The sequence below is a fragment of the Narcine bancroftii genome, chromosome 7 (assembly GCF_036971445.1).
Source record: "Narcine bancroftii isolate sNarBan1 chromosome 7, sNarBan1.hap1, whole genome shotgun sequence".
Classification (NCBI taxonomy): domain Eukaryota; kingdom Metazoa; phylum Chordata; class Chondrichthyes; order Torpediniformes; family Narcinidae; genus Narcine; species Narcine bancroftii.
In genome coordinates this window covers 83,867,797-83,879,946 of record NC_091475.1, presented here as the reverse complement: position 1 = coordinate 83,879,946, position 12,150 = coordinate 83,867,797, and the positions used below count along the sequence as shown (strand labels likewise).

Here is a 12,150-nt window from a genome sequence, read left to right as displayed (position 1 = left end):
TTATTTCTGCTATGTACCGGGTAATAAATAAGGAAACACAAAATATTGTGTAGTAATAATACATATTCTCCTGTCTACGTAGTTCAACCAATTCCTTCCTTGAAGTGACTGGTTGAACAATGAAAATAGGAGAGTGCCTATTTTCTTGCTTGCTTTTGCTTCAAGCTAACATTAATTCTTCTACCACAAATGCTGCACTGTTATAGACTGTCCTCACATCATTTGCTGGCATGGCTTATGGTCGCTACTGTGGAGTTCCATTCACTTTCATGGGAATGCGATTAGAGCAGAGACACATGACTGGTCAGGAACAGTCATGGAAATTATAAGTAAAACAATTAATCTCTTTGAGCCTGCTCTGCCGTACATTGCGATCGCAAACGATCTAACGCGGTGCCTTTTCCAGTACTCCCTCTGGGGATCCAGATTCTCTTCCTATTCAGAAATACATCGATATGTGGGTCGAGCAAGAATTTAGTCACAGGGCCAATAATGCTTGGTGAAACACAATCTTGGATTAAATTGGGAATCCTATTTTGAGGGAACTCCATTGCTTCAAATCAACGTGTTTTGGAAATCGATCAATCACCAAAAATTGGTCCTTTGTGAAGTTGAGCAATTTGCACCACACCTGCAATGACATCATGTCGGGCCTGTACTGCTTGCGGAAGCCTAGGTCGTACATCAGGAACTTCAGCATTTCAAAGGCTTGCTCCTCACTTGTGTGCAGAAGAAGGACACCAGCCACAAAGCTGATGCCCTGGCAGTAGCCCACCTCCTTGTCCAGTAGTGAGTAGGCCTTGAGGAGATTAAATAGGGATAGTTGGCCGGCTCCCAGCTGTGCTGAGAAATATGCGTGAGTGGGAAATGTTCGCCCTGGAAGAAAACACAAAAAAAAACAAATGAAAGACTTGTTTACTCATACTAGCATTTCCTGTTTCTATTTTACGCTTTTCATAATGAAAATATATTGTTTGCATAAAATATGTAGCTGGTAAATTACTTTTTTTTAAAACATGTGGGCATCACAGGCAAGATCAGCATTTACCACCCTTTCCTTCTCACTCATGAAGTGGGCTGTTTCAAACATCAGTTAAACATTAACCCCATTACTGCGAATGAGGAGTCGCAGGAGAAGGCTGGCAGCATTCCTTCCTGAACCAGACATGGTTTTAACAACAATCTGATGGTTTTCATGGTTATCATTCCCTACACTAACTTCTAATTCTGCGGTGAGATACAAGAATATAAGAAATTGGATCAGGAGGAGGCCACCTGGCTCATTGAGCCATTCAACAAGACCATTGCCGATCTGGCCATGGACCCAGTTCCATTCACCTGCCTTTTCCCTACAATTCCCATTTCACAAAAATCTACTGAACTGTCTCTTAAATACTGTATATTCCATGGTTCCTCTCCTGCCTCTCCTGCTGCCTTGGGCAGAGAATTCCACAGGTTCACCAGTCTCTGAACGAATCAGTTCCTCCTCATCTCTGCTTGAATCTTCCTGCCTGGCTCCCTGCTTCAATTTCATTCATAATTGTACATGCTCTATAAGATCCCCTTTCATTCTTTTAAACTCCAGTGAGCATAGACCCTGGCAAATTAACCTCTCCTCATGTCTGGAACCAACCTGGTGAACTTCATCTGGTCCGCCTCCTAGGACAAAAGCCACGCCCCTTGATTAATTTTCTAGGCTTCTGGGTACTTGCTCAGAAACCTGGGTAAACATTTATGATAATGTCTCCATGACCCTGCTTCCTCCCCATGAATTGTTTTAACATTTCTATCTGATCAATGTCAAGGGAACAGAAGCCCTTTTCAGTCTATGGCATAGATCCTTCCAGGCATGCCCAGAGCAGATGCCCAACACCAAATAGGGTACAGCAGTATGCAAAAGGCTTTTGAGATATGGTGCCACAACCGGCAGCCAGTCACGTAAGCAGCTGTGGGTTCAAGTCCCACGCTGGAGGCTTGGCCAAGAAATTGAAACCTCTCCCTCAATATCAGCAGATAAAAGGAGCTGATCATCGACTTGAGGAACCAGGTGCAGTGCAGACCCTGATAGTATCAACAGTGCTGAGCTGGAACTTTAAGGTTCTAGGCAGATCTATCACTGCAGTCACCACTGCAGTGCTACTCACACACATCCAGAGAGTGGTGGATCTCACTGCCCTGTCTGCATCACTGGTGATGAGGTGGAGATAGTACAATTTAACTTCGTCCACATAAATGGATACAACTACCTGTCCTGTTCCAACCATGTCGACATGATGGCCAAGAACACACACACACCAACATCTCTACTTTCTCAGAAGCCTGAGGAAATTCCATATCCTTCCACAACCTTCGCATCTGTCAATTTACATCATGCGTGGTACGCGAACTGATCCACCCAAGGCTGCAAGAAGCTGCAAAGAGGGGCGAATCCAGCTCAGACCATTGCACCTCCACCTCTATCTGCACATCCAGCTGCCTTAGAAGATTAGTCCACCCTAGCATCCCTCTTTCCGTCAGGAAGAAGATCCAAGAGTGCGAGATCATGCACCACCAGAGTCAAGAACAGTTTCTTTCCTGCTGCAGTCGCACTCATGAATGAACCTGAATGAAATAATGTTGTCATTGCTCCATTCCAACTTACCTCACTCTGTAACTTTGCACTATGTACCATTTTATTTCCAGTACTTAAATATGGGTTGACTTGCTGGATAGCATGAAAAAACAAACCTTTTCACTGAACCTATGTACCTTAAACCTGAACTTACATAACTGGGAAACTGCAACAAGTAAGACTTTCATTGCATCTCCAATATATGAAAATAAACTCTCATTCATTCATTCATTCCACCAGTCCTCAGTAAACGTGCCACTGTCCCTGACCACAAAGCTCCATGATGATACCCTAGAAGCTAAGGGCTGCTTCCCATATCCCAGGAGACACTGGTCAAAGACTGTACACACTAATGGTGAAGCTCACTTTGCCTTCAATATGCTACCACAACCTTTGGCTGTTTAAAGATCAGAGCATTTGAAGATCAAATGAAGGTACTAAGCTCATGGCTTACCAGACAGCAGGGATTCGCTGCGCACCACCCCCCCACCCCATCTGCACATCATCCACTGGAGAGATCCCCCAGAGTCCACTGCCAGGATATTTGAAGTAACATTGGTGTTTACATTCAGCCCAATACCCCAACATCACACGCAGAAAGTGCCGACGATCTGAAACTTTAGTTAGGTTCTCACCTAGCGGCGGCTCTCAGATCTACTCAGTATTTCCAGCCTTTCCTTATTTTATTTGCTAAAATCCTATAATACAATTATTATCCCAGTTTGTGAAATTCCACTGGTTACTCTGACCACCCACCACAGTAAATACACTAAAAAATTTTAATTGGCTCAGGGAACTTTTGAGGGTGAAATAAGATGAGTGAATATAAACCTTTCTTTTTCATACCTCAGTGGGGTGTTAAATGTCACGTGATTGAACTCGAGGACAATACAAAGAAACGCAAGTGATAATCATGTCAGGAATCAGAAGAATGATGGATGACAAATCGAGAATCACACCAGAGTTAATTCAGAAAACTAATTTAATCCATTTGAGTCCCAGTCCTTCAAATAGGGGGTATGCATAGAAAATGGAATTAATTGATTCTGATATAACGGAGTTTTAACTGAGGACACATCCTTCGATCCTATACATTGATTCCACTTATACCATACCCCCATCAAATGATTCAATACAGGTATTTTATATTGTTGTAAAAGCAAAGGATTCCATTTATATATAAAGTGATGTATTGATCTTTCCTGTATCTGGCCCATTTCCACTTTAGCCCACATTGGAGGTTGATTAATATCAAACAATCTATTAATAAACTTCAACTGTGCTGCTTGATAGTAATTTTGACATTCCGCACATCAACCTATTATGACTTTATGTAAATGTTTTTTGATAAGCTCCAAGGGGGGATGGTTGTAAGGGGTGGGATAGCTGGGAGGGGGGAAGATAATAGGGGCTAAATTTAGTTTTATGTTGTGTTTTATTTTTTGTATTCTTTAAAACTTTAAATAAATTTTTCAAAAAAAGAAAACTAATTTTAAAAAATGACAATCAAATTAGCCCACTGTGTTCTGAGACAATGAAACGGGAAAGAAAAATAACTGAAGAAGAAAAATGTACAAAATAATTGAACAAGAAAGATACAATAATTTTAACAAAATGCAAGTGACTGGGGTGGCAGGGAAAGGGAGGTGGGGATTCATCACTGCAATAAAGTTGAAAAATAAAAATATAATGAACAAGCTCACCCCCTACTAATCTCAGAGTATTGCATTGGAAAAAAAGATCTGCTCCAACTTCAAGTAGGTAAACAAGAAGTCTGCAGAGACTGTAAAAACTGAAGCAACATACAAACTGCTGGAGGAAGTCAGCAGACCAGGCAGCATCCATGGAGACCAACAGTCGGCTTTCAGTTGCCCCAAAACCTCGACTGTCACATTGTTTTCCATGGATGTGGCCTGACCCATTGCCCAGCCGTTAAGTTGTGTGTGGCTCCAGCTTAAAGTGCTTTTGTTGAAGGAGTAACGTAGTTTAGCGAGTAGGAAAATGAATTTATTATCTTGGGGACACAAAAAACTGCGGATGCTAATCTTGAGTGAACAAAGAGAAGCTGGAGGGATTCCATGGGTCAGGCAGCATCCATGGAGAGAAATGAACACTCAATATTTCCAATCAGCGCCCTTTATAGAGACTAAAATAGAAAAGGGTGATGTCAAGCAATATAAAGAAGGAAGGGGGTGGACTTAGGAGGGGTGAAGACGTAACAGGGTATTTATTATTGGACAGAGAAAGATAAGAGAGATGGAGAAAACATTGGGAGATCACTGGGGGAAAGGGGAGCAGGTTAGAGATAAATGTGAAAAATGGGAATAGGTAAAGAAGCAATGGATGCAATGAACCAGGAGAGGTGGCGTTAACTAAAATGAGAAGATTCAACTTTCATGCCACTGGGTTTAAGGCTGTCCAGGAGGAATATGATCTGTTGTTCCCCAAATGAAAAAAAAAATAGGGCATCCAATACGACCCTTTTTTTCGGGAGACTTGGATTCCCTCAGCTACCACTGATCTCCTCCATTTCTTGCCCTTCTGCTCTCACATTACCTCACCTTCCCCCAGGCAGAATAAAGATGGGTCCCCTTAGAGTTCACTTTCCACTCCACCAGCCTCCTCATTTGGCACATCAGTGGTAGTGGATGATGGCTTCTCATTCTGGAGGGCTGTGGTTAGTGATGTGCCTCAGGGATTGGTGCTTGACATCTATTACATTGATCTGGATGATAATGTGGTAAATTGGATCAGCAAGTTTGCTGATGACATTAAGATTGGAGGCGTTGTGGATGTGAAGAAGGTTTTCAAAGCTTACAGAGGGATCTGAACCAACTGGAAAAATGGGCTGGAACATGGCAGATGGAATTTAATGCAGGCAAGAGTGTGGTGTTGCATTTTGGAAGGACAAACCAAGCTGGGTAAGGCACCAAGGAGTGCAGAGGAACAAAGGGATCTGGGAATACAGCGACATAATTCCCTGCAAGTGGTGTCACAGGTAGAAAGTGTTGTAAAGAAAGCATTTGGCATCTTGGCCTTCATAAATCAAAGTACTGAGTACAGGATTTGCGATGTTATAGTGAGGTTATATAAGACATTGGTGAGGCCAAATTTGGAGTATTGTGTCCAGTTCTGATCACCAAACTACAGGAACGATATCAGTAAGATTGAAAAAGTACAGAGAAGATTCACTAAGATGTTGCTAGGTCTTCAGGAGTTGAGTAACAGGGAAAGATTAAACAGGTTAGCACATTATTCTTTACAGTGTATAAGAATGAGGGGAGATTTGAAAGAGGTTTACAAAATTATGAGAGGTATAGACAGAGTAAATGCGAGTAGGCTCTTTCCACTTGGATTAGGAGAGATAAATATAAGAGGACATGGCTTTAGGGTGAAAGGGGAAAGTTTAGGGGGAACTTCTTCACTCAGAGAGTGGTGGGAGTGTGGAACGAGCTGCCATCTGACATCGTAAATATGGGTACACAGTTAAGTTTTAAGAATAAATTGGATAGATACATGGATGGGAGAAGTCTGGTGGGCTATGGAATGGGTACAGGTCAGTGGGACTAACGGAATGATGTTTCGGCACAGACTAGAAGGGCCAAATTCCCTGTTATCTGTGCTGTAGTGTTCTATCATCCTCTAATACTCTTCCTAATGTTAATGCAATCTCACCACCAACCAAATCTTCCCCACCCCACGCCTATCTACTTTTCACAGGGATTGGTCTCTCTGGAATGCCTTAGACCGCTCTTCCCTCCCACCCACTCTTTTACCATATTAGGCACTTCCCACAGTAATCACAGAAAGTGCAAAACTTGCCCCAATGTTCCCCCCCCCCCCCACCTCCATCCAGGGTCAGCTCATTCAGCTGAGGCAGAGATTTACACGCACATCATCCAACCTAATCTCCTACAGTGTAAACTTGTTGCATTGGTGAAACCAATGTAGATTGGGCAAATGTTTTGCCAAGCACCAGCTCTCTGTCCCTAGGTCCAAGCCAGACTCCTGGTAGCTTACCATTCAATATTCCCATGCAGACATGTCTGACCTTGGCCTCATCCATTGCCAGGGTGACACCAAACATAAACCTTCAGGAACAACAGTTCACATTCCTCTTGGTTAGCCATAAACCCAACAACAGGACATTCAATGTTCTAATTTTAGGTAACACCCCCCCCCCCCACCAATCACCATAAGGTTCCACTGTTTTCATCTCTTCTTTACCTACTTCTGCTTACTTTCGTCTCTAACCCTTCTTCCCCTCTCTCTACTGTGGTATATTCTTCGACCTGCCTCTCCACTTCTCTCACCCTTTTCTATCCAAGATAATATCACTCCACTCCTTGGCCCCTCTCCAGATCAATTGCCCCTCTCATTTTATCCCTCTTTATCTACTTGTTGTCTCCCTTTCCTACTTTAAGTTCTTTAGTTTTGATATCCTGCCTGAAGCCCCTGAAACTTTAACTAACCATTTCTATTTCTGGAAGGTTCTCTTCGTTGACTCTGGAATTTATTATCTTTTTCATTCAGCAAAATGGCTCACTATATACCTTCAAATTCCACCTTGAATCAGATGAATTGTATCACTGTGTTTCTACACAATCATATAGTAATTTCTCTTACCAAGGTCGACCAGGATCGCATGTTGCTGGGTGGTCAGCTGTTTCAGGAGCTCCTTGTACGAGATGTCTCCTGGCTGCTGCTTCTCTGCCAATCGATGCCTCAATCTATACTGCTCAGCCAGGAACTGCCAAATCTCTCCTCGTCGACACTTCGGAACACCTGGTCACACAAGGACACCCTCCTTAAGGTCAGATTGAATCCTACAGTACAAGTTACTCAGCCACTTCAACCATCAAATAATAATTCAGTTCAGTCACTGAAGCTATAAGCATATGGTAACTTGTCACAAAAGAGGCTGACACATGCTCAAAGTATTTGCAGCATAAATTTCCTTTTAGACTTGTGTTCAGATTTGGTTTACAGTTGTGTACAAGAATATGTCTGGGGCAGATAAACTAAAGGGAAACTGTTCCCATGGGCAAATGGTGCAAAGACTAAGGGGCACAGATGTAAAAGACTAGAAAAATAAGATGTGAAAAACTAATTATCTTTTTAGATTATTTAATATCTGGAATTCACTGTCCGTAACCGTGAGAGAAAATAGAATCCATTGGTTCCTTATAAAGACAACTACTCAGATACGAGTATTTTGCCCCAAAGATGTCATCGGATTTACAGATGACACAACAATGGTGCTGGAGCTGCTGCCTGTGCTGACCCAGGTGAGCGGAGACACAGTGCTGCTCAGAAGGGTTCTGATACTGGTAGCTCCATTAAGGAGTCAGTATCCATTTAAACTGCTTGTTAATGGCGTTTTTAATTGAAATCTTGCAACCCGGGGTCTGTGCCCACGATTGGCAGTGCCTATACTCAGCAGTGTACCACAAGGAATTGCAGAATCTGGAGAATACCCCTGTTGAGAAGGAGAAGCCGAAGGGGTCAATCCTTCAGGATGGCAGTGGACCATCAGGAAGCTCAGTGGCTAAGGGACCCACACAGGCTGTGGGTGCTCACAACTGGTTCATGGAACCAGGTCTCAGAACTGGGATTCGAAATGGTGCTGAAGGCAAGAAGGGCTCCGGAAGGGGCCTCAGATGGTGGAGGGTTCTTGGTCGTATCAGAGGTTTGGACCTGGAGCTCAAGTTGCCAATAGATTGAACTGGAGTCTGCACGGCTGCAGGAGAGCTGGAGATGAATCCTTGGACACTCAGTAACTCTGAAGGGACTCTCTTTTGCTTCTCTTTCTCCTGTTAGGGGCATTGGGCATGGGAACTCTGTCTGCCTTACGACAGATAAAAGTTGAAGCATATCATGGGCGGCTCGATTGGCGTAACGGACAGCACAACCCCTTTACAGCGCCAGCGATTGGAACCGGTCCAGGTTTCAAATCCCAAGCTGTCGGTAAGGAATTTGTACATTCTCCCTGTGTCTGTATGCTCCAGTTTTCTCCACCATTCAAAACGTACTGAGGGTGTAGGTTAATGGGGTGTAAATTGGGTGGCACATACTCATGGGTCGAAATGGCCTGTTACCAGGATGTATGTCTAAATTTCAATTTAAATGTATATTCCATTTTAATTTGTTATTACTTGACAATAAAAGGAACCTTTGAACCTTTGATAGAGGAAAGGCCAGGCTGAAGTTTAATGAAAGAATGAAGGAACTGCAACTTTCTTTCCTGACACAAAAAGACAAAAGGAAAAAAATACCACATGTATTTCGATTAAGTTTGAAATGCAGTGATATGTTTGCTAGTGGTTTTGTATTAAATAAAATATTTTTTTTAAAAAGGCAAAAGGAAAAGCAAATGAAATAAGGACAGTATTAGATCCAAAACAGGGTTGCATAAAATTGCCAGAAAGTGTAGCAGCCATGAATGGGAGCAAAGAGTGGACTAAAAGATTAAGTTAGCAGATATGTAATGAAAGAGCAAACTTGCAAGGAACATAAAAGATTGTAAAAGCTTCTTTTAAGTTTATTTTTAAATAAGATTAATGAAGACAAATATTGGTTGCTAATTGACAGAGACAGAATCATTCATAATAAGGAAGTAGGAATTGACAGAATAATTTTGCAAATACTTTGGTTCTGTCTCCATAGTAGAGGTTATAAATTACTTACCAGAACTGGTTAGGAATCGGAACCCAACGGAAAAGAAGGGAATGAAATGAAATGAATATTAACAAGCTGATTAAAAATAGACCAAAACCCAATTATTTTTCTGGGGCCGCGTATTTAAAGGTGACCATGGACACATTTTTCCAAAATGTGATAGATTAGATGTGAAAAATGACTTCTGCAGATCGAAGGGTGGCAGATGTAACTGTACTATTTAAAGAAGTACAAAGATAGAAAGTAAACTATAGACTGGTTATCCAAACATTTGTGGTAGGATAGGACCCAGAGTCTATGAGAAAGGATGTAAAAACTGAGCACTTCTAAGCATTAACAGGACTAAAAAAAAATATCAAGATAGATCTAGGAAAAGGAAATATTATTGACAGTTTTCTGAGGATGTAACTGGTAAAATAGATAAGGGAGGGCAGTGGATGTGGTATATTTGCATCGATAAAGTATCATCTAAGAGGTTAGAGCACAAAGTTAAAGCACATAAAATGGAGCTACAGAACTGGCATGGATGTAAAATTGGTTGTCAGACATTTTCAATGAGATAATAACAAAGAATAATTCTTTTAGTAGTTCTTTTTCCACCAATTTTCAAGATGAGTCTGTGAATGTGGGCATGCAAATAATGACTGTTGACAGCTGAGGAGAATCCATCCAGTTAGGAGCCTGCAATTATGAGAAAAGCAGAGGGCAACCAAGCACTGACCTTGACTCAGTGCTGTGTGAACCTTCTCCATGTCAACCTTGACCTTTACCCTTCCTGGGGTGCTCAGCATTTTGTCCCAAACAGCGGAAACCTCTTTCTGGCAAAGGACAAATTCCTTGTAGTCCAGTTTCACTTTTCTGGCCTGAAGTTCATCTCTACTCGCTACAAGTTAAAATTTGAAACAAAATCCATCACATTAGTCATTCAGAGGCCACACTGCAGCATACTATTAAATCCAGGAGGTTGTTCTCACTAACTGAACACACTTGCTTGAACAATTGCCAATTTTGGCTGCAAATATCTCTGTAATTTTCAACAAATAACTTCCTTCTCATTCTAAATCCCCCATTCTAATTGAATAGTGTTTTCTTCCTCTCTTTCTTCCACGATATCCCCAGTGATAAACTAAATACAATTGGTCCCAGCATGAAACATTGACCATTCCTTTGCCGCTACCGATACCAGTTGACCCGCTCAGTTCCTCCAGCAGTTTGGTGTTTTTTTTTTGTTCCAAATACCTGCATTTGCGTCTCTATTTCTGTTTTTTTTCCCTCTCGTGAGTAAATGGGGAGATCCAGGAATTAGATTCTGATAAGTTCAATAAGTTCATGTGCAAATCAGGCAGAAGTGATTCATCTGTTCTCCTTCTCCTCAGCAGCTTGTTGTATAGTGGTTGACAACGTCTAACCAGACCCTTCTCTAGCGAGGCATCAGCATCATTCCTTATGAAGCATCAGAATGCAGATCCCTGTACACCTTGGGTAGATCTGGAGATTGGAGAGGATAGGTTCACTTCCCATGGACCAAAGGAGGCTTGAGGGGGGAACCAGATGATGATCCATGAATGGTGCAACAGGTCAGACAGCCAGAAACCTTTCCCTAGAGCTGAGGCACCTGAACCTTGGGGGCATAGGTTTAGAGTAAGGGGTAGGGAGTTCAGAGGGGATCTGAGGAAGATTCTTGTCCGCCGGAGGGCGGCTAGAATTTGGAAAGCGCTGCCTCAGTGGGTCTTGGAAGCAGGTAATCTCACCACCTTTATGAAGAATCTGGACAAACACTTGAATCGCCAAGGCACAGAAGGCGGTGGACTATGTGCCGGCAAATGATTGGCCGTGATGATTGTTCTGCACAGGTGGGCAAATGGGTCTTTCTCTGTGGTATGACACTTTCCGGCACCCTGCTGTGAGACCCATCAATCCCTCCTCTTCCTCTCACACCCTGCCCTGCACTCTGCAGCTTCTGCTCATTCATCCTACATGGGGAATTACTGCCAGTGCGCCCAAATCTGAAGAATCGGAATCAGCTTCAGCAACATCCAACTTGAATCAATGCCAGGAAGCACCAATAACCTGAAAGTTCTCAGCCACAGAGAGATGAAAATAAACCGTGACTAATCCATGATGACCCCTTAAGATGGCTGACAGGATTAATAGATTATATTAACTGTAGTATTACTTTCCTGAAGTCAATATGGACTTCGTGACCTCCCCATGCTCCTGTTTTCATCACATTCATTGGACCAATTGGATCAATTTTTCAGGTCAAATTTGCCGGGGGGGGGGGGGGGGGGGCGACTTTTACTGGGATCATACTTTTGACTGCAGTAAGTCAAGGCATTGAGCACTCAGATAGCCAGGACCAGGTGGTAAGTTGGGAACATCGGGAGCTCTAGTGGGTGGGCAGTCATGGGTGAGGATCCATGGATGGAGCATCAGGAGCTCCAATGGGCAGATGGCCAGGGCATCGGAGGCTCAGACGGGCAGGAAGTTTGGGCACCGGGAGCTCGGATGGGCAAGCAGTTGGGGCACCGAGAGCTCGGATGGGCGGGCGGCTGAGGCAAGGGTTTGCAGCCAGATCATTGGGACCTCAGATGGGTGGGCAGTTGGAGCATCATGAATTTGGATGGGTGGATGAGTGTGTGGAAAAGCCAAGGGTTTGAGGTCAGGGTGCTGCGGACTTGGATGGGTGGGATTGACATTTACATGGGTCACATGGAAAACACATGACTTTTGTGCAATAACAAAAAAAGGGAGTCAACTATTGCACAGGATTGACTATTGCACGAGTACATACAGTAATGCTCATGGCGGGTGTTTTACATAAGAAAACAGGAGCAGGAGTTGACTACCTGGCCCATCGA

At 43.0% G+C, this 12,150-nt stretch overlaps 1 protein-coding gene across 7 annotated transcripts in view; it reads right to left on the bottom strand.

The window, feature by feature from the left end:
- The window catches only part of tbc1d4 (TBC1 domain family, member 4), a 240,678-nt gene that overhangs the window by 25,774 nt on the left and 202,754 nt on the right, over positions 1-12,150 (bottom strand). For all 7 annotated transcript variants that reach the window (XR_011341992.1, XM_069890555.1, XM_069890556.1 and 4 more), the window contains 3 exons: positions 10,011-10,172; positions 7,238-7,396; positions 632-876 (listed from right to left, as the gene is read on the bottom strand). Coding sequence is in view for 6 of the 7 variants with exons in the window: in XM_069890555.1 (XP_069746656.1) it covers positions 632-876; positions 7,238-7,396; positions 10,011-10,172 (566 nt within the window). In the remaining variant the exon portion in view is untranslated. The remainder of the gene's footprint in view (positions 1-631; positions 877-7,237; positions 7,397-10,010; positions 10,173-12,150) is intronic.